The 24752-nt window shown below is 43.2% G+C and overlaps 2 protein-coding genes across 2 annotated transcripts in view; both read right to left on the bottom strand.

Annotated features, from left to right (window-relative positions):
- Positions 1-14057, bottom strand: part of kmt2d (lysine (K)-specific methyltransferase 2D) — a 43278-nt gene extending 29221 nt beyond the window's left edge. The window contains 17 exon segments of the mRNA XM_064957575.1: positions 2874-3038; positions 3402-3583; positions 3824-3928; positions 4099-4218; positions 4470-4586; positions 4808-4957; positions 5360-6222; positions 6428-6741; positions 6955-7133; positions 7440-7554; positions 7814-7985; positions 8170-8332; positions 8722-8837; positions 9078-9289; positions 9698-9809; positions 10200-10276; positions 13419-14057. Of these exon segments, the coding sequence (XP_064813647.1) occupies positions 2874-3038; positions 3402-3583; positions 3824-3928; positions 4099-4218; positions 4470-4586; positions 4808-4957; positions 5360-6222; positions 6428-6741; positions 6955-7133; positions 7440-7554; positions 7814-7985; positions 8170-8332; positions 8722-8837; positions 9078-9289; positions 9698-9809; positions 10200-10248 (3134 nt within the window). The 5' untranslated portion in view covers positions 10249-10276; positions 13419-14057.
- Positions 14058-17529: 3472 nt separating this feature from the next.
- dhh (desert hedgehog signaling molecule) lies at positions 17530-24176 on the bottom strand. Its single transcript, XM_064957586.1, has 3 exons — positions 23159-24176; positions 19239-19500; positions 17530-19008 (listed from the first exon to the last, which is right to left on the bottom strand). Exons 1-3 carry the CDS (start codon positions 23468-23470, stop codon positions 18149-18151), a joined length of 1434 nt encoding a protein of 477 aa, XP_064813658.1. The 5' UTR covers positions 23471-24176; the 3' UTR covers positions 17530-18148.
- Positions 24177-24752: the final 576 nt, after the last annotated feature.

The raw sequence follows: 24752 nt of genomic DNA, 5'->3' as shown, positions 1-24752 counted from the left end.
GAGCAATTACTCCCTTACGCACCAATAATTTTAGCGAAGCTTCAATGATTGACTGTATTTCTGCCCAATGACCACTGATCTTCTTGAAATCTAGCTGGGTAGATAGCCAATGAGCTGAGGTAAATGCCAGTATGTAATGGTTTGGGTTGGACCACAATTCCTTGGTTGTAATCGCACTTGCAGGGAACTCCATTTTCGCCTTGACGATCAGAGGAGTTGCTGTAAGGCTTTTTACACGCAGCTGTATTTCGGAAAGTTGTAGTTTCAGCGATTTCATTGAAGATATCATGGCGAATACATCATGTAAAGCGAAGTCAAACTCTAAAGTGAAAGTGAGACAGATTTTTTGTTTGAGGAATCTTGGAGTGTTATGATTCAAACGAACTGAGGAGCTGTTTCTGCAAGGACAGGACGTACTTCTGGACGGGTAAGTGCTAATGACGTTTTATGAAATATAAAAATATATAGAAAAATAAATAATAATTTTTAAAAATTGCAATGAAATGTGTAGTTTGTATATGTGTGTGTGTGTGTGTGTTGGTTTGTTTGGGTGTGTGTAAATACACCCAAACACACAACAATGGCCGGAGTTGAATGGAACACCTTAGTGACTTTTCCCTCTGCTCTATACAATCAATACATATGTTTATTTTATGTGATGATAAAAGGCTCATACAATACAAATATTTTTTAAATGTTTTCTTTCACAGTGATAGCGACTCCGACTGGGAGCCCCCGGTGCCAAGCTACCCGCTCTACCTGTGCCCCCAGTGGTGTTCATATGCCACAGTTCATTACTGCAGGCATGACTGTGCCTCAGGGCCAAAAGGGCACAGCATGGAGGCATTGTTGTGTTCTGTGTCACATGAAATGCACCACTTGTTCAGTTTGCCTCTGCTTTACATCAGAAAGAGACTGCTATGGGACATGGCACAGGCAGCAAAATATTATGATGAAGACTTCCAAGGGGTGTGTACTGTTTTTTTTAAATATTTATTTTCTAATATTAAAAAAAAGAATTGTGTGTGTGTGTTAGAATTGCTTTTTGATATGTTGTATATAGTTATTTGCACTGCTGTATATAGTTATAGGTCATTTCACCAATTCGGCCACTTGGGTACATTTGCTGAAACTATAGTTTGTTAACAAGAAATTTGTGGTGTTTGAAAAACGAGTTTTAATGACTCCAACCTAAGTGCACTTCCGACTTCAACTGTACATACATACATACATACATACATACACGCAGTATCAGTATCAGTCAAAAGACTAATTCAAGGGTTTTTATTTGAGATATTTTGTACATTGTAGAATAATGGTGAACACATCAAAACTATGAAATAACACACATGGAATCATGTAGTAACCAAAAAAAAGTGTTAAGCAAATTTATTTGAGATTCTTCAAAGTAGCCACCCTTTGCCTTGATGACAGCTTTGCACTCTCTTGGCATTCTCTCAACCTGCTTCATGAAGTAGTCACCTGGAATGCATTTCAATTAACAGGTGTGCCTTGTTAAAAGTTAATTTGTGGAATTTATTTCCTTCTTAATGCCTTTGAGCAAACCAATTGTGTTGTGACAAGGTAGGGGTGGTATACAGAAGATAGCCCTATTTGGTAAAAGACCAGGTCAATATTATAGCAAGAACAGCTCAAATAAACAAAAGAAAATTGCCAGTTCATCATCACTTTAAGACATGAAGGTCAATCAATCACGAAAATTAAGAATTTTCTTCAAGTGCAGTTGCAAAAGCCATCAAACACTAATGATGAAACTAGATCTCATGAGGACCACCACAGGAAAGGAAGACCCATAGTTACCTCTGCTGCAGAGGATAAGTTCATTAGAGTTACCAGCCTCAGAAATTGCACACCAAATAAATGTTTCACAGAGTTCAAGTAACAGACACATCTCAATATCAACTGTTCTGAGGAGACTGCGTGAATCAGGCCTTCATGGTCAAATTGCTGCAAAGAAACCACGACTAAAGGACACCAATAATAAGAAGAGACTTCCTTGGGCCAAGAAACACAAGCAATGGACATTAGACCGTTGGAAATCTGTCCTTTGGTCTGAGGAGTCCAAATTAGATTTTTTTGGTTCTAACCGCCGTCTTTGTGCGGCGCAGAGTAGGTGCACGGATGATCTCCACATGTGTGGTTCCCACAGTGAAGCATGGAGGAGGTGGTATGATGATTTAATTAGAATTCAAGGCAACCTTAAACAGCATGGCTACCACAGCATTCTGGAGCCATCTGGTTTGCACTTAGTGGGACTATAATTTGTTTTTCAACAGGATAATGACCCAACACAACTACAGGCTGTGTAAGGGCTATTTGACCAAGAAGGAGAGTGATGGACTGCTGCATCAGATGACCTGGCCTCCACAATCACTCGACCTCAACCCAATTGAGATGGTTTGGAATAAGTTGGACCGTAGAGTGAAGCAAAAGCAACCAACAAGTGCTCAGCATGTGGGAACTTCTTCAAGACTGTTGGAAAAGCATTCCAGGTGAAGCTGGTTGAGAGAATGCCAAGAGTGTGCAAAGCTGTTATCAAGGCAAAGGGGTGGCTACTTTGAAGAATCTCAAATAAATAAATAAAAATTGGTTTAACAATTGTATGGTTACTAAATGATTCCATGTGTTATTTCATAGTTTTGATGTCCTCACTATTATTCTACAATGTAGAAAATAGTAAAAAATAAAGAAAACCCTGGAATGAGTAGGTGCCCAAACCTCTGACTGGTAATGTAATGTAATGGTATGGTATGTAATGGTATGTATGTGTGTATATCTATCTATCTCTTTATCTCAACAACCTTCCAGATATCTGTATGTATGTTTGTGTAGTTGTAATGAGTGGTACCCACCTGTCACAGTGTTGGCACTGCAGCAGCAGCTCTTCCTCCATGAAGTTCTCCCTGCAGACAGGGCAGGTGACCAGGCTGGCACAGGGGCCACAGTGGGTGTAGTTGTTCTGCCACTCACAGTGGAACCCCGGGCTGCTGGCACCACACTGCATACAGCTCACACACCTACACAAGGAACAGACAACAGGGACAATGAGCAATCAGGTTCAAGTACAGTATCCGACAGGTGAATGTTCAAAATGGTGGTGTAATTCTTGTTCCTGGTACTGTTTGTGAAAATGTATAAGTTCAGATGTAACCGAGAAACAGAAAGTAAAAAGACAGACATCAGAGCATTTAAAGTTAGGCTTCAGGACGTTTTTGTTGTCGTGTGCATACTATGCAGATTCTGGTACACGTGAATTTACATTTTCACCTTATTCAGACCCAAAAGCATGACTGAACAGGCTGTCTCGGTGAAAGAGTTGCTGTCGTTGCTTCTTTATGGGGATATTTGAAGAGAGAGAAAGAGCTGGGATTCATGTTTACCATTTGCATTTCCATCCCCCCTTGGGTACAGTGTGTAGGGGCGGGTCCAGGCAGTAGGTGTGGTAGCTGACGTCACAGTCGTCACACAGCAGCAGGCGGGCCGGGTCCGAGGCCTTGCCGCACACCTCACATACGATACATTCCAGACAACGCCAGCCCTTACGCAGCATCATCTTAGTCATCTGCAGGAGGAAGGAGAAGGGGGGGATACAGTGTAAAAATACAAATAAACAGTTAACATTTGATTTCTGAAGATGGCATCAAGATGAAGCCAGAGGCTTGTGTGTTATAACTCTTGAACCTTTGTTTTATTTCTTTACAGTGGCCTATTGCAAAGCATCTGCGAAAGGCTCGCTACGTAATATTATTAGGAAGACTAGCTGTATGAAGATGTTATAAAGAATGAAGAAGTTGCTGCTTACTTTGCTGTTCACGCAGTACGGATGGTAACACTGTGCACACTGAGCACATGCCAGCAGCTGCCCCTCCACACCCTTCCCAAAACTGCCACACACCACACACATGTCCTGATAGAAAGAGAAAGATGGAGGGAGGGGAGGTGACAGAGAGAAGGGAAAAACACAGGCAGCTTGGGTTACAGTGAAGATGCTTAAAAATGTCTAAGATTGTCTGACATGGTACATGCCAAAGGGGAACTGGAAAAATATCAAAATGAAAAGCATGAGACCAGAATTACCTGAAGCAGGACGAATTTATCGGTGTTGGAGAAGAGCACCACCGTGTTCTGCATAGCCTCATCTTCCTCCCCCTCCTCCTCCTCCTTACTCAGTCCAGTGTCTGCTGCTGTCATGCTCAGCTAGGATCAGCAATAACACATGATGTCAGAATGTGATTGGCTCTAAGTTACAATCAAGTGATCTGTATCGAATGAACTTTAGACAAAAGATCAAGTTCCAAACATTCTAGAGTTCCGTGACAAACTGCCGTTGTGGTTTGTGTCTATGGTAAGGTTCAATGTCGACATTTGATGACATAACGAAGTGAGTGAGTGAGCGAGTGAATAAATCACATTTGAATGTTTTGGTGTCGTCGATCGGTTTTACTCACCAGGAAGGCGTCGATGCAGGAGGCCATGGCTTTGAGGCGGTTCCTTCCGCCACGGCCCCTGCCACCGCCACCACCGCGAGGGCGCCGCTTCCCCGGGAAACTGCTGCTGCCCCGCCCCTGAAAAGACCAACACCAACCGTGTCAGTACCTCATCAACTGATGAATAAGACCACTGCATACTGGCCAACATATAACACAGAACATTTGGCAGAGACAGTTTTGTAACCTCAACGTCATTGTGTAATGGGACTATTGTAACAACAAAAGCCCTATGACATAGTTAGACATTTGAATGATTGTTGATTGTCTATGGACACCAACTTGTTACTGGACCATACCTGTTTGACCCGGGAGCGTCCCGGAGAGCCTCTCCTCTTCTTCTCCCCGTCTGGTTTGAGGGGGTCAAAGGGCAGCGAGTCGTCCGTCTCAGTGAGCAGGGAGTCGGAACGCGAGCGGCCGGTGGGCATCAGGCTCAGCTCCATGGACAGCTGTCAAATCAACATAGAGCTTTATTCAGAGTGCATTTCAAATCGCAACACACTAAACAGTAAAACAATCAAATGAAAGTAAAAGCAAACGAGAAGCAGCAAAAGGGATGAAAATAGAAACATAAAACTCCATGAATGTCTAAAACAAGAAAATTACTGATTAAAAGGGCACTCTGCGATTGCTACATCCATTTTTTTGACTGGAATGTCAGTCCTTGTATCCATAGCCCTGTCCATGAATTTGAGAGGTTACATTTCTCCAACCCCTCAGCTTTTTACCGAAACAGTAGCAAGGTGACACTTTATTGTTTCACCTGCAGATTTCCCTTTTTAAAAGGCCAAGCTAAAAAGGTGAGGCTTTAAACGTGATTTCTAAACGTCACTGTGTCTGCCCCCCATTACCTGTGCGTCAGGCTCCGCCTCAGCCTCGTTCTCGGCTGGGGAGCCAAGGAAGCCAGAGCTGCTCTCGTCCCCGGGACTCTGGTGGCTCTGGTTGGACATCTCATCTAGGAGGAGTTGATCAGGCTTCGTCTCCTCCTGCTCCTCCGTGGGGTCCTGGGGCTCCTGCTTGATCTTGACCCTTCTGTGATGACTATGATGACCCTCTCCGTCTGTCTCCTTCCCCTGCTGCTCCTCCTCTTCTTCTACAAACTCCTCCTCCTCCGAGTGAGTCCCCCTGTCCTCCATGTCCACAGTAGAAGGAGCAGCCTCCTGTGTGTAGGCCTGTGGAGCAGGAGGAATGGGAGACCCTGAGCGTTCCTCCTTTAGCCCGGCCTCTTCTGTGTCCATGGAAACTTGCTCCGCCTCTTGCATGGAAATGGGAGGGGTCGGTGACTCTGGCAAGTCCCCAATGGATGGCTTGGTGGTAGACATGTCCTCACCCCTTATCTTCTCCTCCTGTGTGGCCTGCTGCTCTGTTGAGGGCTTGACCTCCTCCCTCTCCTTCTCCTTTCTGTGATCAGGGCCGACCTGCACTACTGGTGCTGGTTCTGGTGACTGTGGCGGTTGCTGTTCTGGTGACTCCGGAGACTCAAGGATAGGGACATAGCTGACCTGGGGATGTGGCATCTGGTTGGAAGCATCCCCTGTTCTCTCTTCCGCAACAGCCACAGGTAAACTAGGAGCCTCCTGTTGTTCGGTTGTTTGACATTCTTCTATAACCTCAGCCTGGACCATGGGCTGTTCTGCAGGGACTTCCTCTGTATCCAGCTGAGGCCCCGCCTCCATGGTGCTCTCATTCATTTCTACCACTTTAGCCTCTGTCCCTGTTGAAAAGAAAGTCAGCTTCACCACTCCCATCATGCACTCTGTGTACTACCATTTATCGCGCGTCACAAAAGAAAATGGATGGCTTAGGTAAGAACGCGGGTAGAGTTTGTCATGCTGCTCTTTCAGAGACGACGCCAACTGTTAACTCATCCCTTTTTATCAAGTATAACGACAAACAAAAAAACAGTCAAGTCAACCTACCCAGCTCCATGGGCACCTCCTCGTCCGTCTTGGTCTCCGCCTGTTCTATCGTCACCTCCTCAGACACGTCCGTCTGCCTTTCCACCGGAACTTCAGCTGCTGTGTCCGTCTGGATCGTCATCTCTGCAACGGTGTCCGTCCGTCCTTCTATCGTCACCTCCGACCCCGTCTCTGTGGGCTGCATCTCCATTGTGTCCGTCTGTCCGTCAGTCTGTGTGACAGGGGCTGGCGCAGGCTCTCGGTCTCGGCAGAGCGAACAGGTGCACTTTTCCTCAGGTGGCTCCGACGTAGAGGAGCACTCACTGTGCACCCACCTAGGTCGATGACAGAGGAATGCTCAAGAATGAATGAACAAAGGTGGGACAAATTCTACATAAAAAGTTAGCAAATGACTGCGATTGTTCTTTAGGCTGAGGGTCAAGGCCGGGTAACTGTAAAATACTTTGCTAACAACTCAATGAGGAAGGCGTTCTAAATCGTTTCGATTGATTGATTGACATTGATTCCTTCTGAGGCGGTAGACATACCTGTTGCAGGTGATACAACGCGGCAGCGTGACGGGTGGTTCCGAGGCTTTGCCGCAGACGCCACACGTAGAACTGCGGGTACGTTGGCAGCCCTCACACACGGCATAGTTGTCAAACCACTGGGCCGAGCCGGGCTGCGTCAGACCATTAGCACCACAGTCCGTACACACCCGACACCTCTGAGATGGGGGATACACAGCGGGAAAGTACAGAGGTTATTCACACAGGAAACACACAGTGATTATTTTCTGATACCTTCACCTAGAAAAGGTTATATTCTCGCATATTCATACTTTAATTGACAGAATTGTCATTAAAAAGCCTCCAAATAAACAGATGAATAACTTTAACCATTTACAGTAATATGTGTTTATTGACAACACATGGGTTAGGATTTCAATTATAGGGCAGCAGGATCCTCCTTTCCTAACAGAGGAGACTACGGCAGGAGTAGCAATATCAGCTCCGGTTCAGCACACTCTTACTCTGCATTTCCATGTGTCGGAGGGAAGAGAGACCATGGCTGGCTGGAGACAGAAGGTGTGGTAGCCCTTATCGCAGGCATCACATACTAACATCACGGAGTCTTCCCCTGGTTGCCTGGAAAATGAGAGAGAACTTGATTTGATTCAGTAAACAGCTGTATGCATCAGCAACAGCCCAGAGTGTTTTCCTGAAAAAGTCCCATGATCAAGGAAACCCCTGCCCCTACTAATTGGGAGCATGTGGGTAGATGGTTTCACAGTTTCCCAGAGGGCACATCAATCCATCGAACAAAACAAAAAAAAGTAAGTTTATAAGAGAGCGATTTTTCCATTTCAAAAATGGATGACCCATTGGGCAGCAAGGAGACACTCACCTGCATGTCTGGCACACTTTACACTCTGGGCACTGCCACCCTGATCTCTGTATGGGTGTGGCGCTGATCTCCAGACAGGCGGCGTGGTAGTGCTGCCCACAGCCCGTACAGAACAGTAGGTCCAGCAGCTCCCCGGCAGAGTCACAGACGGCGCAGCGCGCCTCCTCACCCGCTGAAGGGCAGACAAACAAACCATAGTTTGCCAACCAAACGATCGAGTGACCACACATACATACACCAACCAAACGATTGAGTGGCCCAATCACTCACACACACACACAGTACCTCACAGTTACAGAGCATAACCTAATGATCGAGTTGGGGCTTTAGACCTCAACATTGGGAGGTGTCCTTACCCATCTCCTCAGCCTTGTCTATGTGCTCTGGACAGAGGAGAGCCAGGAGCTTCATGGACTGGAAGGAGCCGCTGGCAGCAGAGCAGGGGAAGTGGTAGAACCGTGAGCAGCCCTCAGCATGGCAGCGGATGGTAGCACCAAGACGCTTGCAATATTCACACAGCTAAACAGAAGGTTCAGAGACAAGGTTATGGGCGAGACACTAGAGGGAAGAATTTGAGCTACAACAAAGAAATGTTAGAGGAGAGAATATAGAACCACAGCATTCAAATTAATTGTACTTCATAATACTATTGAGAGAGTGCAGGTTTTCCTTTAAGAATTTCTGAAAACCATTACTGAATGTGCCTGCGGGTTTAATGGAAGGTACATTCTATGTTACATTCACTAAGCTGAACCCAGAATAGCCAAGAACCATGCACAGCTTTGCATCAGTGTTCAGTTGAATTCTTCTTTAAAACTCCTGGTTAGCAACAATTGTTAACGTTATATAGAGTCCTGGAATCTATAAAAGCATTTGTCATTTGTGTAATCTACGAGTGGTCAACTTACCCGCTGTGTCCCTGAGATAACGGCCTTGTCCACATTCTCCAGCACCTCCTCAGCCTCCTCTGCCTGCTTCACTCCATCTGACCACAGCGCACACCAGTGATGCACCCAGCAACCCCCTGCTCAACACATTAAGAATCAGATACTACACCTGTATGGTCTCTGACTTCTGTTCTGATCAATAATTGGAATTTCTGTAAAATGCTTTATAATATGGGTTTGGGGATAGACTTACTATTTAAACTGCACTGTGTGTACAAGCTCCCCAGTGGGTAACATATTAGTAATACACCCCTGACCAAGAAAACTGTTTCCGTAAAACAAAATAAAAATGGGATGTGATGAGTGTGGAGTCCCACCTGTGTCCTCCAACTGTGCTGCCAGACAGGATGCGTCGGAGTTGGAGAATCCGATGGAAGACAGGTCATCGCTCCCAGGCCCTGGCAGTGATGAAGCTGCGGGCTCTAGGGCCGGCCGGGAGAAAGATGGCCCAAAATGTCGGAGTTCCCGTTGTCCGTGCAAGCTGCGCTCCACGCAGTTACAGAGAGCACAGGCCCTCACGCTGCTCTCCCTGCGCAGACAGACAGTGTCAGACAGATAACATGCAGGTAAGGGGATCCAAAAAAGGAATAATGTGCAGGTCAACAAGAAGCAAAATTACTATAGCACTCACTTCAAACATCAATGCTATTACATTCCATATTATACTTCAACATTAACAATTTAAATCCCGCAAACCTTATTTGGGAGTAAACCTCTGATTTCACATCTCCCATGTAATGCTGGGCAGTGCACTACGGGCCCTCATGATCTGACAATTTTCATCAACTCTTAGCAGACCAATGGGAGTCTGCTCTAAAAGTCTTTGTAGAGAATGTCATCTCGGTGTGTGACTGGCAGTTTGATTAATGTGCCAATAAATGTCATTTGAAACGTCAAAGAAAAAGAAAATGGCCAAAACATCTAAAAATGGACTTACACATGTGTGTTGGAAGTGGCGGCAGCAGTGTCCGACATGTCCTCTGCAGCAGAAGGGGCCTCTGACTCCCCCTCTGAGGGGACTGGCTGCTCTGCAGGGGTGCTTTCATCAGCTGGTTGAGGAATCAACATAACATTAGTCCACATGGTCTTTTTTATTATCAATGGATATTGCTTTTTAAAGTAAGTGGCATTCTGATAACCTTTGCTAAAGAAGATTCCTATACAGGCTACTGTATGGAAATCCATTCCAAAAAAATGTGCAACGACAATTTAATTCTGATATATCTATTGATTAATGTTCTAATAAAATCTAATCTGCTCAATAACACCTACATTGTAGAACCTAGATGAGCATTTCTTGGAGAATAGTTGCAGAGGAAGTAATGAAACTGACATTATACATTTGTGAGTCCTTGAAATAAAACAAATGTGTGTAGGTGAAAATGTTTCAAATTATCAACAACTACTGTTTTCTGACCACAGCACGCATATCATTGTACCTGTCGGTTCAGAGACATTTTCTTCGCAGTTTGATTTCGGCTTGTCCATCCCCTCTGCTGATCTCCTTGACAGAGACCTGAAACATAAACAAACAATAAAGTCACCGAATTATATTAGAGGCAAGCCACGTTATCATATACCAAAATAAACAATTACATATGATTACATACACATGATTTACTTCATATTCGTACGCGGGACAAACCAACAACTACCGGTTGTCACAGTTATGGTATCGGACTTCCAATCGCAAAATCATGCGAGGCTCAATTCCCTTTTGTGCAGGGCAGAAGCCCGATATTTCACATTGTTGCAGTAGCTATACTAGCTAGACTATTAAACAGACAGCCGACGTCAGCTAGCTGTTTTGGCTATCTCATAACCTCCGACGACTGACAAGAGAGACGTCTAAATATAACGTTCGTAGGAAGATAACTAATTCAATACAAACCTTTAGTTATTTGCATTGGGATACTAAATGCATCATGTTGATACACGTCATCGATTGACCGCGATCCAATCTATCGGATTGAATATGGCTGTTTATGTGCTCAAAGGTAGTTGAAACCGCCAGCTACGTCGTTAACTGATAGCCTTCTTGCTAACCAAGTAGCTAGCTGGCTACCCGGGATTCGCAAACTATTTGCGTGAAAATAGCGTGTCGGCGACTAGCTAAATATATTAGAAATGTTTGAAGACATTTCAATCTTTGTTTTGCCAGCAATACATAATCCAAACCCGCACAAGTCATGTATGAAAAAGAACAAAATATAGGAACTTAAATGTTGTTTTCTTTAAATAAAACAACCCTAAACCGAGATACACAAAGAAAATACAACTTCCGTGTACATGACTTCCTGTTGCAACAGTGTCAATTTCGTGCTGAAGCCATACCACTGTGCAGCAGAGTTCCGCTAAAATTATACGGACTAAAGGTACAGTGAAAATATGACATTGTTGAGTAATCGATTTGTTAACTGTGTAGATTACATTTTCCAAGATGTAGCAATATGACATATTTAGTGAAGGTTGAAGCTACACAACTATGCCACCTGCAGTAATGGCTGCAGCCCAAATTAACCCAACAACAGTTAGTTTGTCTTCTGTAGTTGTGCCTTTGTTTATTGAAAAAGAAAAGATATCAAACAATCACATAACGCTCAGGGCAAATGCGCATGTGCCAATTGAATCTCAGCAAGGAAACAGTCAGTGATTGTATTTTATATAAAAACAAACATAGGTACATGGTTAGTGTTTTCACAATGTACATTTATTGATCTTGGGCGAATCAATGTAGTCAGAGATGAATTTCACAAAGCCTGGTCCCTGCTCCACTCCTTTGGTGGAGTTCATCAGAAACTTCCTTCAACATTGGAGTTTAGTCAGCTAATTGGACAGGAGTTAGCCTTGTGGTTAGAGCGTTGGACTAGTAACCGAAAGGTTGCAAGATCAAATCCCCAAGCTGACAAGGTAAAAATCTGTCCCACTGTTCCTCGGCTGTCATTGTAAATAAGAATTTATTGACCTGCCTAGTTAAATAAATGAGATCCATGTCCTAACCTTCTCTACTGTGAAACATGAACAACTAATCAAATGTACCTCGCCTCCACATAATTTATGTAATGTACAATTAATTGTATGCAGTGATGTGTACCCTAATTGGGGAGGACGGGCTCATAGTAATGGCTGGAATAGTATTGAACTCAAACTGATGATTTCCAGATATTATTATGAGCCGTCCTCTCTTCACCAGCCTCCTGTGTTTGGCGTATCCCATTCATCAATTTATTTTACTAAATTGGGTCTACTGTAAGAAAAACTTACAAATCCCTGTGTTAGGGCCATACCTGTGTTTATTACAGCAAGCCAAAGTATTGCTCATTCCAGTGCAGCTGGTTGTGTTCAGAATCAGATCACAATTTGCACATCTTCTTGCCATGAAAATGAACAAGATGGCTACAATTTGCACATCAACATGAAGTAGGCACATAACTTGCCAAGTATCTCAACTCCATGATGATTTCATCCACGGAGTTGAGCGTGCGCTATGCAGTTGATACTTCAACACGTACATCTTAAACCCTTACTGTGTACCTATGTCCTCTGTTGCACGCCATTGTTAGCAGAAATCCATACATTGTAATAAAACAATCAAATACAACTACTGGCTGTGTCCTTGTTGAGATTCAATTGCCACATGCACATTCGCGTTGAGTTGTCATCTTAGAGCAACAGCAATGAGGAAAATGTCGGTGGTTGTATTTGATCAAGGTTTTATTAAAAAGTATGGAATTCAGCTAACAAAGAAAGCCACGCAACAGAGGCCACGCATAGCTACACGGTAAATGTTTAACAATGTACATTTAAGTATCGACTACATAGCAAATCGAAGGAGTCAGAGGTTCATTTCAAAACCTAGTCTGGGGGCAACTCCGCGGATGAAATCATCGTGTAGTTGAGGTAACGAATTACTTGGCGAGCACATAGCCAGTATCTCAAACTGTATAATTGGAGTAACGCAGAATGTTTCGGGGGGACTGGTCCATTTCCCGAAGCGACTGTTAGTGGTCTACTGCTACCTACTATACAGTATAGGCTACAAGAAGACGTATATTGTATTGTGACTTTTGTAAAGGGTGGCCATGTAACTAGTTAGCCATTTTGTAACCAAGCCAATAACTAGCTAGAATCTCAGTGATCACTATGATTACTGTAAACACAGACATAACTGAAAGCCACCGACAACCACACAGCAAAATTAGTTGATTACCTATTCCGTTTACAGCGTATTTGTCACTTATTAACGTTTAGAACGAAACTCGTGTAGCACACCGAGCTAACTAACGTTACTAGTAGCAAGTTAACCAGCTAACCTTAGCTTGTCTGAATGGACCCTGATTTATGACCTAGTTAGCTATTGCCAAACAATGACCCTGCCTAACGTTAGTTAACCAAGAATAACACACTTGAGTCCACTTGATAGGCAACTACAAGCTGAAATCAACAATGCATATGTCCAAAACAGCAACCCCAACGGTTGTTTGAATTAACAGTTGGGTAAACTAGCTAAGCGACATGATTGATGAACATAGCTGCTAACTATGAAACAAGATAACTAACGTTATGGCACTGAGTTGACTAGCTACGCAGTTCAAATAATACGGGTGGCCAACAGTTAACTAAACATAGCTGTTATGTTACTCAACCAAACAACTCACCTTACAATGTGGTGGTTGTGTCTTCATACATCAGATTACAATCCATTTTGCAGCAGGCTACACAGTTAAATAGTTGATGCTGGTCTCATTTTACTTAGCGGGCTAGCTAAAGCTACCCCGCTGGAGAAGGAGGTGAGTGGGGGAAGTGCACAGCGGGTGGCACGGCAGGCTGGATAACTAGCTTAGCTAGCCAGCCAGCCACGGTCGGAGCTGGAGAGGCAGAGTTGATACAGTTGCAAAGACGCTATGAAAATAATTCAACTAAAAGCAACGGTCGACAATTCTGCAATTGTAATCCTCCGGGAAAATGCACAATGAATATCGATGTTCCGAAACATAGGTGGAGAATGTTCAGTAGTTGATGCTAACTAAATTAGGTAACTGGCTAACGACACTAGCTTCTCAGCAGTTTGCTGGTCCGGAGATTACAGTAAATTTGCATCCGATATTCGATCCAAAATTAGGCAATATCTCGATTTATTAGCTTGCTAAACTTTCAGGCAATATTTGAAACAATGTTTAAGACACTTGACGCATTGAACGTTAGCTAGCTAGCTACTCTTGTCCTGATCACTTTCACTTAGACTTCATTGAACAAATCCACACGAGTGTGCTCCGTCAAGTGGCTAGCTAAATTAGCAGCTAGCAAGCTAATAACAACAACGTCAAACATCTCAAGTCTGGAAGGGAGGACATTTGCATGCGCAACTCCAAATTGCTGGCTGTATAGCTAGCTAGGTTAGCTCAAAGCCAACAATGTATCTAACCTTTTCAGGAATATAATATTGTAGTGGATAGTTTATCCTAATTTTACAAAAGAAGTCGGTGTGCGGCAGATTAGTAATGTGTTTAAAGGGATGGACATTTTGGAAGACATTATTTTTACACCATAATTTCAGATCATCTGAGTGAGACCAATGTCAATTACTACACACGAAGCAAAACTGTGAAAACTATAATGGAATGTGATTGCTTTGGATATGTTGTAGAGTTGAGGAAGATGGCTCATTGTCTGAAAGGTTATTGTATTCCACACATGCTATAATTGCATCTTTCTCTCACTGATACTCAGATTAAATCCTACTTCTCCAGGTAGGCTTCTTGTCTTGAATGACCCCGTCACTCCTCCCAGAGTCCAAGTATGCTACTGTCCCGATAGCACTGGCCTATAACGGTCTGCATCTCCATGGTGATTCCTGTACCCTGGCCATGCACTACCATGCCATTGTCCATGAACATGGCAACAATGTTCTGCAGATCTAGCATGTTATTCAGAGGAATCAATCAACCTAATTCTGCCCCATTCACTTAGTTCCAAGTATGAATGATCAAGTGCTCTCTCACTGGTCTACACCACTGCAACTCCCTCTTGGCTATAATTTACCTGCTTGAACCAATAAGTGTCTTCAGCCCATACAGAATGCTTATTCTGGCCATTTGGTCCTTCCTCTACTGACTTCTAGGTAGATAGGCATCACTGATTCATCTTTTCTGAATGTGTGCATCAAATCCAAGGCCCTGATTCTATATCTTGGTCCTCACAATCACACATACACTGAATGCAACAAACACATCTCAACATTCACTCCTGAGTCCTGATACAGGGCACGGGAACGTGTTCATGTCCCACAGCCGTTCACCATACTGAATTTTACCCTGATCATTCGTTATTGAAAATGTGTGTTCGTTTTGTTAATGAATATGCCTAAATCACTGCACTGCAGGCTGTCCAACGTTCTAATGAAAGACCTGCTATTCTCTCAAATCAGATTAACAGTTTGCCTGTGAACTAACTAACCATGTAATGGTTAGTTGGTTGTGCTGGTTTGGTTTTCATAACTAAAAAGCTGTTTTAAAATAGGCTGGTGGCCCTGACTGGATTACCAAACTCCTATTTGGTTTAGCAGGATTGGATTGGATTTTGGAAGGCCGGGACTGGTTGGGATTCTGTGATAATCTGTGACACTGTGCTGTGATTGGTCAACAATGGTAAAAGGTGGGTGGTATTATGTTATTGGGCTTCTCCCATTGGTCTGATTTGATCTGTCTGTGCGTCCCATCTGCCCCTTCTATCTCTGCAAGGATAATCCCCTGGATAGAATACCTCCACAGCTGTCTACTACCCAACGCTAACCAGAACAATGACATTCAGCTTGTTCCTTTTTATTTAGTTTCGAACACCTTTTACCTCCCCCAACCCTATTACTCTATTCCCCTCTCTCTATGATTTCCAAAACAAACACCGCTCTCAACAATTAGGCTATCCCTTCTTCTAGTCCATCTTAATTAGAGTGCATTTATTGAGAATACAGAATGAGGCTAAATGAGGATGGAGCCCTTACCTGGACTGGATAACTTATTGCTATGCAATTAAATTAGTGCATTTTATTTACATTCCTGTTTTTTTAATAGCAAATTACTAGTGTAATTATGGCATTATTACACAGGTATAAGAGCAAAAGCTAGAAAAGACTGAAGTACATATAATCCACAAGCATGATTTCAGGTTCTCCACAAGGGGGTGTATAACCTTTGAATTATTTGTCTTGGGATAAACACTGTGTGTGTGTGTGTGTGTGTGCTGTGAGGATAAAAGAGCTGAGAAGAGAACATTTCAAGATAAATAAATGAGACAAATAAGACAAGGGACTGGTTTGTTCATGGTACAAAGGAGAATAAAAACGTGGACTTAATAATTAACCCACAACTTACCGGTACTACAGGCGCTATTAACAAGCTGCACATACGCTTGTAAAATATTTGGAGAATTGGAACATAGAGATTCCATTTCCCAGGAGCCAGGATGGAGAATATGATTAAGATAAACAGAGAGAGAGAGAGAGAGAGAGAGGTCAGCATGGGAGAATATTAAGTCTGTCTGGGTTTCTTATTAACTACTGTCGACTACGCCAACAGTCCTGCTGGATATCTGAGGTTTAACCCGCTCTGCTAAATTACACAGGCACCAAGACATAGCTCCCACTGTAGTTCGGAATCTCCAAAAATGACTATAGGCCTTGGTCATATTTCTCTAGTTTTACATGTAATTTGTAACCCAAATCCTAGCAGAGGTGGAAAGATTTAACAGAGAGAATCTACATTCACAAGCAGGATTATTGTTTTGCAGGGTTTACATTACAAAATAATACATGATTGTTTTGTTAAATTAAAGGCACTTGAACAAATAACAAGTGAGGCTATAGTTATAATAATTAAAATACAATGAACAAAAATATAAATGCAACAATTTTCAAAGATTTTACAGAGTTCATATAAGGAAGACATTCAATTGAATTAATTCATTAGGACCTAATCTATGGATTTCACATAACTAGGAATACTGTTGGTCACAGATACCTTTTTTTTTTTAAAGGGACGTGGATCAGAACTCGTAAGTATCTGGTTTGACCACCATTTGCCTGATGTAGCAGGACATATCCCCTTCGCATTGAGTTTATCAGGCTGTTGATGGTGGCCTGTGGAATTTTGTCCCACTCCTCTTCAGATGTGCGAAGTTGCAGGAATTGGAACACGCTGTTGTACATGTCGATCCAGAGCATCCCTAACATGCTCACTGGGTGGCATGTCTGGTGAGTATGCAGGCCATGGAAGAACTGGGATATTTTCAGCTTTCAGGAATTGTGTCCAGATCCTTGCGACAAGGGGCCGTGCATTATCATTCTAAAACATGAGGTGATGGCGCGGCGGAGGAATGGCACGGCAATGGGCCTCAGGATCTCGTCACAGTATCGATGTGCATTCAAATTGCCATCGATAAAATGCAATTGTATTCGTTGTCTGTAGCTTAACCCTGCCCATACCATAACCCCACCGCCACCATGGGGCACTCTGTTCAAAACGTTAACACCATTCCTGGAGTCAGCATGCAAATTGCACACTTCCTCAAAACATGAGACATCTGTGGCATTGTTGTGTGACAAAACTGCACTTTTTAGAGTGGCCTTTTATTGTCCCCCAGCACAAGGTGCACATGTGTAATGACCATGCTGTTTAATCAGCTTCTTGATATGCTACTGCAGTCAGGTGGATGGATTATCTTGGCAAAGGAGAAATACTCACTTAACAGAGATCTAAACAAGTTTGTGCACGAAATTTGAGAGACATTTCTTGGATCTTTTATTTCAGCTCATGAAACATGGGACCAACACATTTACATGTTGCGTTTTATAAATTGCTACATTTATATATTATGATTCAGAAAGTACAAAAAATAAATATTTTATTGTTTCTGGTACATACTCATATTTCCTCATTGTTTTAGAATAATAAAGTATATAGGAAAACCACATTGTCTGTTGACTTATAGATGTTATCTCAGTTAGATACAATGGGTTCTTGACAACACACAAACATTTTATGCTGATGCAGTAGTTATTATGGCGAGTTCATTTCTCTCAGGAATTAACTTGTGTAGAAGCATTTTATGACACATTTTAAGCATTACCTTTTGAAGATGGGACGATTGTTCATTCACCATAACCAAACAACCGTTAACACATTTAATGAATGTAAAAGAGGAGGTACAATGTGAATATATAAATACATTACGATGCAAATACCGGTGAGTAAGATGCAAATACGCCCTTTCAGTGCATAAGGTTTAAAATGAGGTTGCAGCAGTAAGAGATGGGGCAAAAGAATATGAGCGTTATAGTGGAAATGTATCTCGGTAGGACACGGTGTAAAATGGAACTACAGTGTGTTTTATATTAGGGATGAAATGTCTCCGGGTCTAGACAGATCTGTCCAAGCCGGTGTAGCAGACTAGCATACCAGTGCACACTCAGAACTTTATCTGGCACGGCGTCACAGTTCCCTCCCTCCATGTCTCTGTTTCTGGGTACAGAGGTCCAATGACTTTGTCTGTCGGAAGTGTTTGTATTCACATACACGCCTGGGCTGCTGAGGTTCTGATTCCCCCAAACTCTCAGGCTCTTCTGGTGAGTGTTGCAGTGACTGGGCGGTGTCTCCGTGTGCCCTCTCTCTGCTTCTGTGACCTGCGCCCCCTGTGTGCCCTCCCCCCGAACTAGTTGGATGACCGAAAGCAGCAGTCTCAGAGGCCCAAACGCCCAGTGTGCCAGTCTATGGTCCTCTAGAAGTGCATAGCTGGATGCCAGCACCCCATCCACAAACAGAGTGCCGTGTTCAGTCAGGGGTGCGTAAACTCCCACCCCTTCCTCCTGTGATACCGAAACGACCCGAGATGGTTGTAGTCGACCGTCTGCTCCATGGACGAGTACATAGTCTCCCCGTTTGGCTCTACTGGCAAACCGAGCCTGGTACTCACTGTGGTGGAGTTTGTAATGGGGGGCCAGGAAGACCAGGTGGTGGGGAGTGAGGGCAAGGCTGTGGCCATCTTGTGTGGTCAGGACGAGGAAAGTTGACCTGCTCTCATGGTCCTGGTGTAGCAATAGAAGGACACGGCTGAGGATGATGTGTCCTGACTCAGACAGGGCCAACACTCTGTCTCCAGGCTCCAGGGACGCCAGGGTCTTCTGTCCGCCTCCAGCTACACTCACCCGGGCCCAGGCGGGGAAACAGCCCCCTTTCTCCACTGCCACGGAGTGATCTGAAGGGAGGAATCCAAGTCAATGGAGAAAGGCTTCAGATGACTGAAACGCTCTATTTCCTTGATGTGATATAATAAGATTCAGATGAATGATGTTATTATATTAATCTATAATATATGATTGTGTGTGTGGGGGGGGGGGGGGTGTACATGTTAAAGCAAATCACAGGAAATGTGATGGTGATGTCTGTTGTGTTAAATATGCCGATTATTAGCCCTACTTGACTTACCAGCTTTGACAGAGCAGTGCACATGGTGCTTGGACTCATAGTACACAAAGTCAAAGCCAGCCTCCACAGCCAGCTGGGCTAGCATGCCGTACTTGTCTAGGACGCGGTCCGACGTTGTGATGTCCACGGCCCTCCCCTCATAGTGAAGAGAGTCAGGGGGGTGATGGCCATCCTCATCCCAGGCCTCTGTCACCCTCAGCTTCGTCCCAGGCCAGTGGTTCATCACCGCTATGGCCAGCTTGTTGAGGCAGTCCTTACAGCGCTGAGGGACAGGGAGAGGCATTGAAGGAATCAAATATGATACTATTCAATACAATGCTACTGATAAGAGTAAGGGTTTATTTGGAGCAACACTTATATATATACTGTATGAGTTTGGAAAATAAACACTGACAGAGTAGAGAATATGCCGTCACAATAACTACAGTGCATATATACTATGCTACCTAATATAATGTTTACATACCCTACATTATTCATCTCATATGTATACATATATACTGTACTCTATCATCTACTGCATCCTTATGTAATACATGTATCACTAGCCACTTTAACTATGCCACTTTGTTTACATACTCATCTCATATGTATATACTGTACTCGATACCATCTACTGTATCTTGCCTATGCTGCTCTGCACCATCACTCATTCATATCTTTATGTACATATTCTTTATCCCCTTACACTGTGTATAAGAAATTAGTTTTGGAATTGTTAGTTAGATTACTTGTTGGTTATTACTGCATTGTCGGAACTGGAAGCACAAGCATTTCGCTACACTCGCATTAACATCTGCTAACCATGTGTATGTGACGACAAATAAAATTTGATTTGATTTATGAGTTTGAAAAATAAACACTGACAGAGTAGAGAATATGCCGTCACAATAACTACAGTGTATATATACTGTATAAGTTTGAAAAATAAACACTGACAGAGTAGAGAATATGCTGTCACAATAACCACAGTGTATATATATATATATATATATATATATATATATATATATATATATATATATATATATATACTGCATGTCAATAGTAATTCATTTTCAACATGATTGCTTTCAATTCAATTAGCCCTCATATTCTCATGAGAATTACTAGGCTGTTGACAAGTAGTTTCAGCGTAATGTAGATAGCGACTCTAGGACTATGGACATGTATGAAACCCCTTCGAGCTGAGGCAACAGAGACGGGTTGAATCATTCATTAACGGGAGAAATGGAACTGCTTGAGACTGAACGTAGCTGTGAGCCCTCAGTCTACCTCACCCACTGTGACTGTTCACTCAGTCACATTCAACCCCTTGTAAAAGCAATACCAAATAAAACAACACTTCAGTAACTAACTGTATTCCTATCACCTCTGCCTAGATTATAGAATAACTTTGGTAACGTTTGTCTCCATTGACATCATCAGATTTTTCCCTCCTGTGTTCAGTGGTTGTAAAGGCCATTGCCGCCCTTCTCCAACCTTTCTCAAACAATCAGCATAAGAACACAAAGCTACTGTAGCCATTCTAGAACATTCCTTGGCCTTTTTCTGCAGGGTGAGGGAATAATCAAGGCCGTTCTCTAGTTCAGAAGGTTTTAGTCATGATGTCTTTGTGTCACCTTTGAGACATTTTGATCAGAAATGTGAACATCATGACTCTTACACCCAGTGATGCATACGGTATTATGTTTGAATGTCACACAATAGCAGTTAGCGAGATGTCACGTCAGAGGCTAAATCTAGGCTCTTTACGCATCGGCTCCTGAAAGTCCCAATTACCAGCGAGTTGGAACAGAGAGGTTTTTTTTAACCATATTTCAGAGCGAGAGATTCAGAGAGCAAGAGAGATGCTGAACAGCGAGGAGGCCAGGTTCAGACTAAGTGAGAGGGCAGAGAGAGAGAGGGGGGAGGAATGTATGGGGCATGCACTTGAGAGTGTGACAGCCCAAGTGAGAAAAGAACGAGGGACAAAAAACAAACTGGCTACATTTTTTCTCGCCATGCCATTGAAGAGAGGCAATTCATTGTTATTGAACTACAATAGTCGGCTTTTCCGACGGTGCCATTACTTCAGCAGGCGAGAATTTTGTATAGGCGACCCCTCTGAGTGTCTAAACCCTACACAAAGAACGTCTTTCACATCTGGTCAGAGAGAGGGGCACATGCACACATACTGTGCACACACATGCACACCCATGCTGGTCCTCAGACTGGGCATCAGAAGGGTATGCACACACTGGACCACAGATTTCCTTCACAAATACTGTACAATCATTCAAAAAAAAGGAAGGAACATAGATTCACATCATACACAACCAATCAGGAGCCAACGAAGGACTCCAAGCATCACCACACCAGTGTAGAGTAGCCTACTTTGATAAGAAACGTTGTTATGCTCAATTGTGAAGGATGGTATTGATGTTCCTAATGATGGTGCATTTTAAGAAATCTGACAACTAGTTTGAAGATTACAGCAGACCTATTGTACGCTTGAAATATCCCACGACCTCTTGTAGCCTATTATTCATAGATTCTCACTTGACATCAGAAGTTGAGAATACAACCAAACGGGGTTCATCGGCTGTCCCCATAGGAGAACCCTTTGAAGAACACCTTTTGGTTCCAGGTAGAACCCTTTTGGTTCCAGGTAGAATTCTACTTGGAACCAAAATGGGTTCTTCTATGGGGACAGCCGCAGAACCTCTTTGGCATCCTTTTTGTCCGGAGAGTCGACCAGCCATTTGAGAGCAATAACAATATGTCTATTGTTCCACAACCTCAAAACTCAAAATGCCAACATCACACTGTGGCTTCCTTGATATTCTAAAGAGGTCAGCTACAAGATATGAGAGAGGTTTGTGTTCCTGTGACTGTCTCTCAACTCCTGTTCACCAGTCCTGATAATATTTTAAATGTTCCTACTGCATACCTGACGCTAATGTACACTATGCAAGGTTACCTGCCTGGCCTCACCTATGAATCCCTCCTGGTAAGCACACACGGAGCAGGCAAGTGGAACCAGAGGAATCATTTCATTACCAAGCAACAAAGACTTTGGTTAAAGATTAAGGGGAAATGATCACGGGTTGGAGCGCATTCTCCAGAGAGTCATATTAAATTACATCCTGATCCCCCCCCCATCTTATTAAGATAGAGGGGAAGTGTGAACTTCTTTTTCATCAAATAGATCCAGTTCCGGGCGTCCATTTAAAAAAATTCACATCAGAATACTGTGAGTAACTTGTCTAATACAGAGGTCATGACAGTGAATCCACTATTGGATCAACTTTTCATGAGGTAATTAAAATTGTAATTGTAGGGATGACACACAGATAAACTGATGTTCATTTAATAACCAGTTTATCAGACTAGAGAAGAGAGCAACAGGTACATCGGTGTATACCACCACCTGCTGTAGTTAATCAATCATCCAGTAGGGGGATTTCCCATATGAGCTGCCACAAGGAACCAGCTTCCCTGCACTGAAGGAGTATCCTCCATCTATGATATTAAGATAGTATTAGACAGGCCAGTAGGTCCCTAACTACATTACTTTACCAGGGCCGCACAGTCACGAGTGACCAGTGAGTTACAAGGGTCAATGGAAAGTGCACCAAGTGGGTCTGTCACCTTGGAAGTGATCCCACAGTAAATGTAAATGTAATATAAAATCAAACTTAATCCTGGAGATAATTGAACTAGATTAACCATTACACACTGTCTGAAGTCTGAACCAGTTGTACCTTATACTGACCACACTTACTGTACACACAGTCTTCAACATGGATGAAGTGAAAGGACACCAAGTGGGTCCCATGGGGCACAGAAGAAGTTACAGTTTGTGTACAATCAGATAATTGAACTTGGCTAACCATTACACACACTGTCTGAGCCAGTCTCTGAAGAACCAGTCTTACCTTGGTCATGAAGCGGTCAGCAAGGGTTTTCTCCTCATCTTTGAAGATGATATCAGGGTTGTAGTTACACACCAGTTCATTAAAGCGTTCTGAGTTGCGTGTGATCTTGCCCTCTGACCTCCCACTGGCACCCAAGTTGTTCTCAGAAAGTTTGGGGAAGTAGGTCTTGTAAGGCATGGGGGTGAGTTTCCTGGACCTATGGCGGAAGCCGTACCCAGGGCCTGGCCCGCACCCCTGGACCATGGAGCTCCATGTGAAGATGGCGAGCAAGCCAAGCCATGCCAGGCTTACCCACCAGGAGGACACCTTCATTGGGGAGAGTTCTGGGTCTGGGTCCCTAGTATCACTGACCTACTGTGCCCGCTGAGCAAGCCCTGCTTCAGGCACCTGATAGCATTAAGATGGTGGTCAAATCTTGGTGGTGGTCCATTCTAGATCATGGAATGTAAAGGAGTTATAATGTTTCTATAGAGAAAGTTTGGCCGTTATGGATCAGAATCCACACCGAAAGTATACAAACTAATTTCTTCTGTAAAACCCATGTTGATCCTTTAAATTAACTTCATAGTTAATACATTCTCTACTCACTACTGTATTTTTTTTTCTTATCTTTCTAATGTAGTTTGTTTTGTTAATTGCTTCTCCTTAAATAATTTGACATTTAAACTATTTTCCTTTCCAGAATGTTCATCCTTTTATTCTGTTCACAATTCATGAAAAATAAATAGATCTCATCCTTATCCGTTGTTGGAGGTAGGCTACCTGTTACCAAGCAGGTGTTTCGTGCGTCTCTCTGCCTCTCTCTCCCGTCCCCGGGCACTTCAGTAGCGATGCGCAAACCTGACTCGCACCTCACTTTTGCTTATCTGTGAAATATCTGCCCTGCGAATTCTCAGTGGCGTTCTTTGAACCTCATCCCATGTCTGCCTTCAGCAATGCACCTCGAGAGGTTTAGTCCGTCTACTTGTCTCTCGTGTCTCGTTGAAGCGCTCCTGTCCGCTGTGCCCCAGCCATTGGGTTCTTATTAGTGTGTGGACCAGTTTGCCCTCCCTTCCTATGCGCTCTCCCACTTCGAAAGCACACGCCTCCAATTCAAGTTTACAAGCGATACATGATTAGCCCACTTACGTTATTGCCGGACTTTGTTGTTATACAGTAGGTGTCCGGGATTTTCCCCTCTAGAGGCAGAGATTAAGATAACCTCGTATAGGCCTATACGAGGTTATGGTGATGTTGGTAATTTATTATGTACATTTGTAGAGGTGAACCAGTGGGACTACTAGCCTAACTTGCTCAACAACACATTTATCACAGAATCATCGAACAGAAATGACTTATACAAATAGTAATATGGTTAGTTTATTGTTTAACTTAATAAAATATACTTTGTTGGACATTTACCCAGTTTTAGATTTGAAGTAAAACTCTGATATGTCTAACTTTCCGACATCAATAAGCATCCTGATATCCCTATAAACTTGATATGCTTTTTGTCCACAGATCATCATTGGAGGGATTCCCCACCACTGTTATCACTCTCTTATTGGTTTATTAAAGCCTAGATGGAAGGTTAAGCGTGTCCGTTACAGAAAGG

Source organism: Oncorhynchus masou, chromosome 33 (genome assembly GCF_036934945.1).
Source record: "Oncorhynchus masou masou isolate Uvic2021 chromosome 33, UVic_Omas_1.1, whole genome shotgun sequence".
NCBI lineage: Eukaryota > Metazoa > Chordata > Actinopteri > Salmoniformes > Salmonidae > Oncorhynchus > Oncorhynchus masou.
The sequence above is the reverse complement of the archived record's forward strand: the minus strand, read 5'-3'. Positions and strand labels throughout refer to the sequence as shown.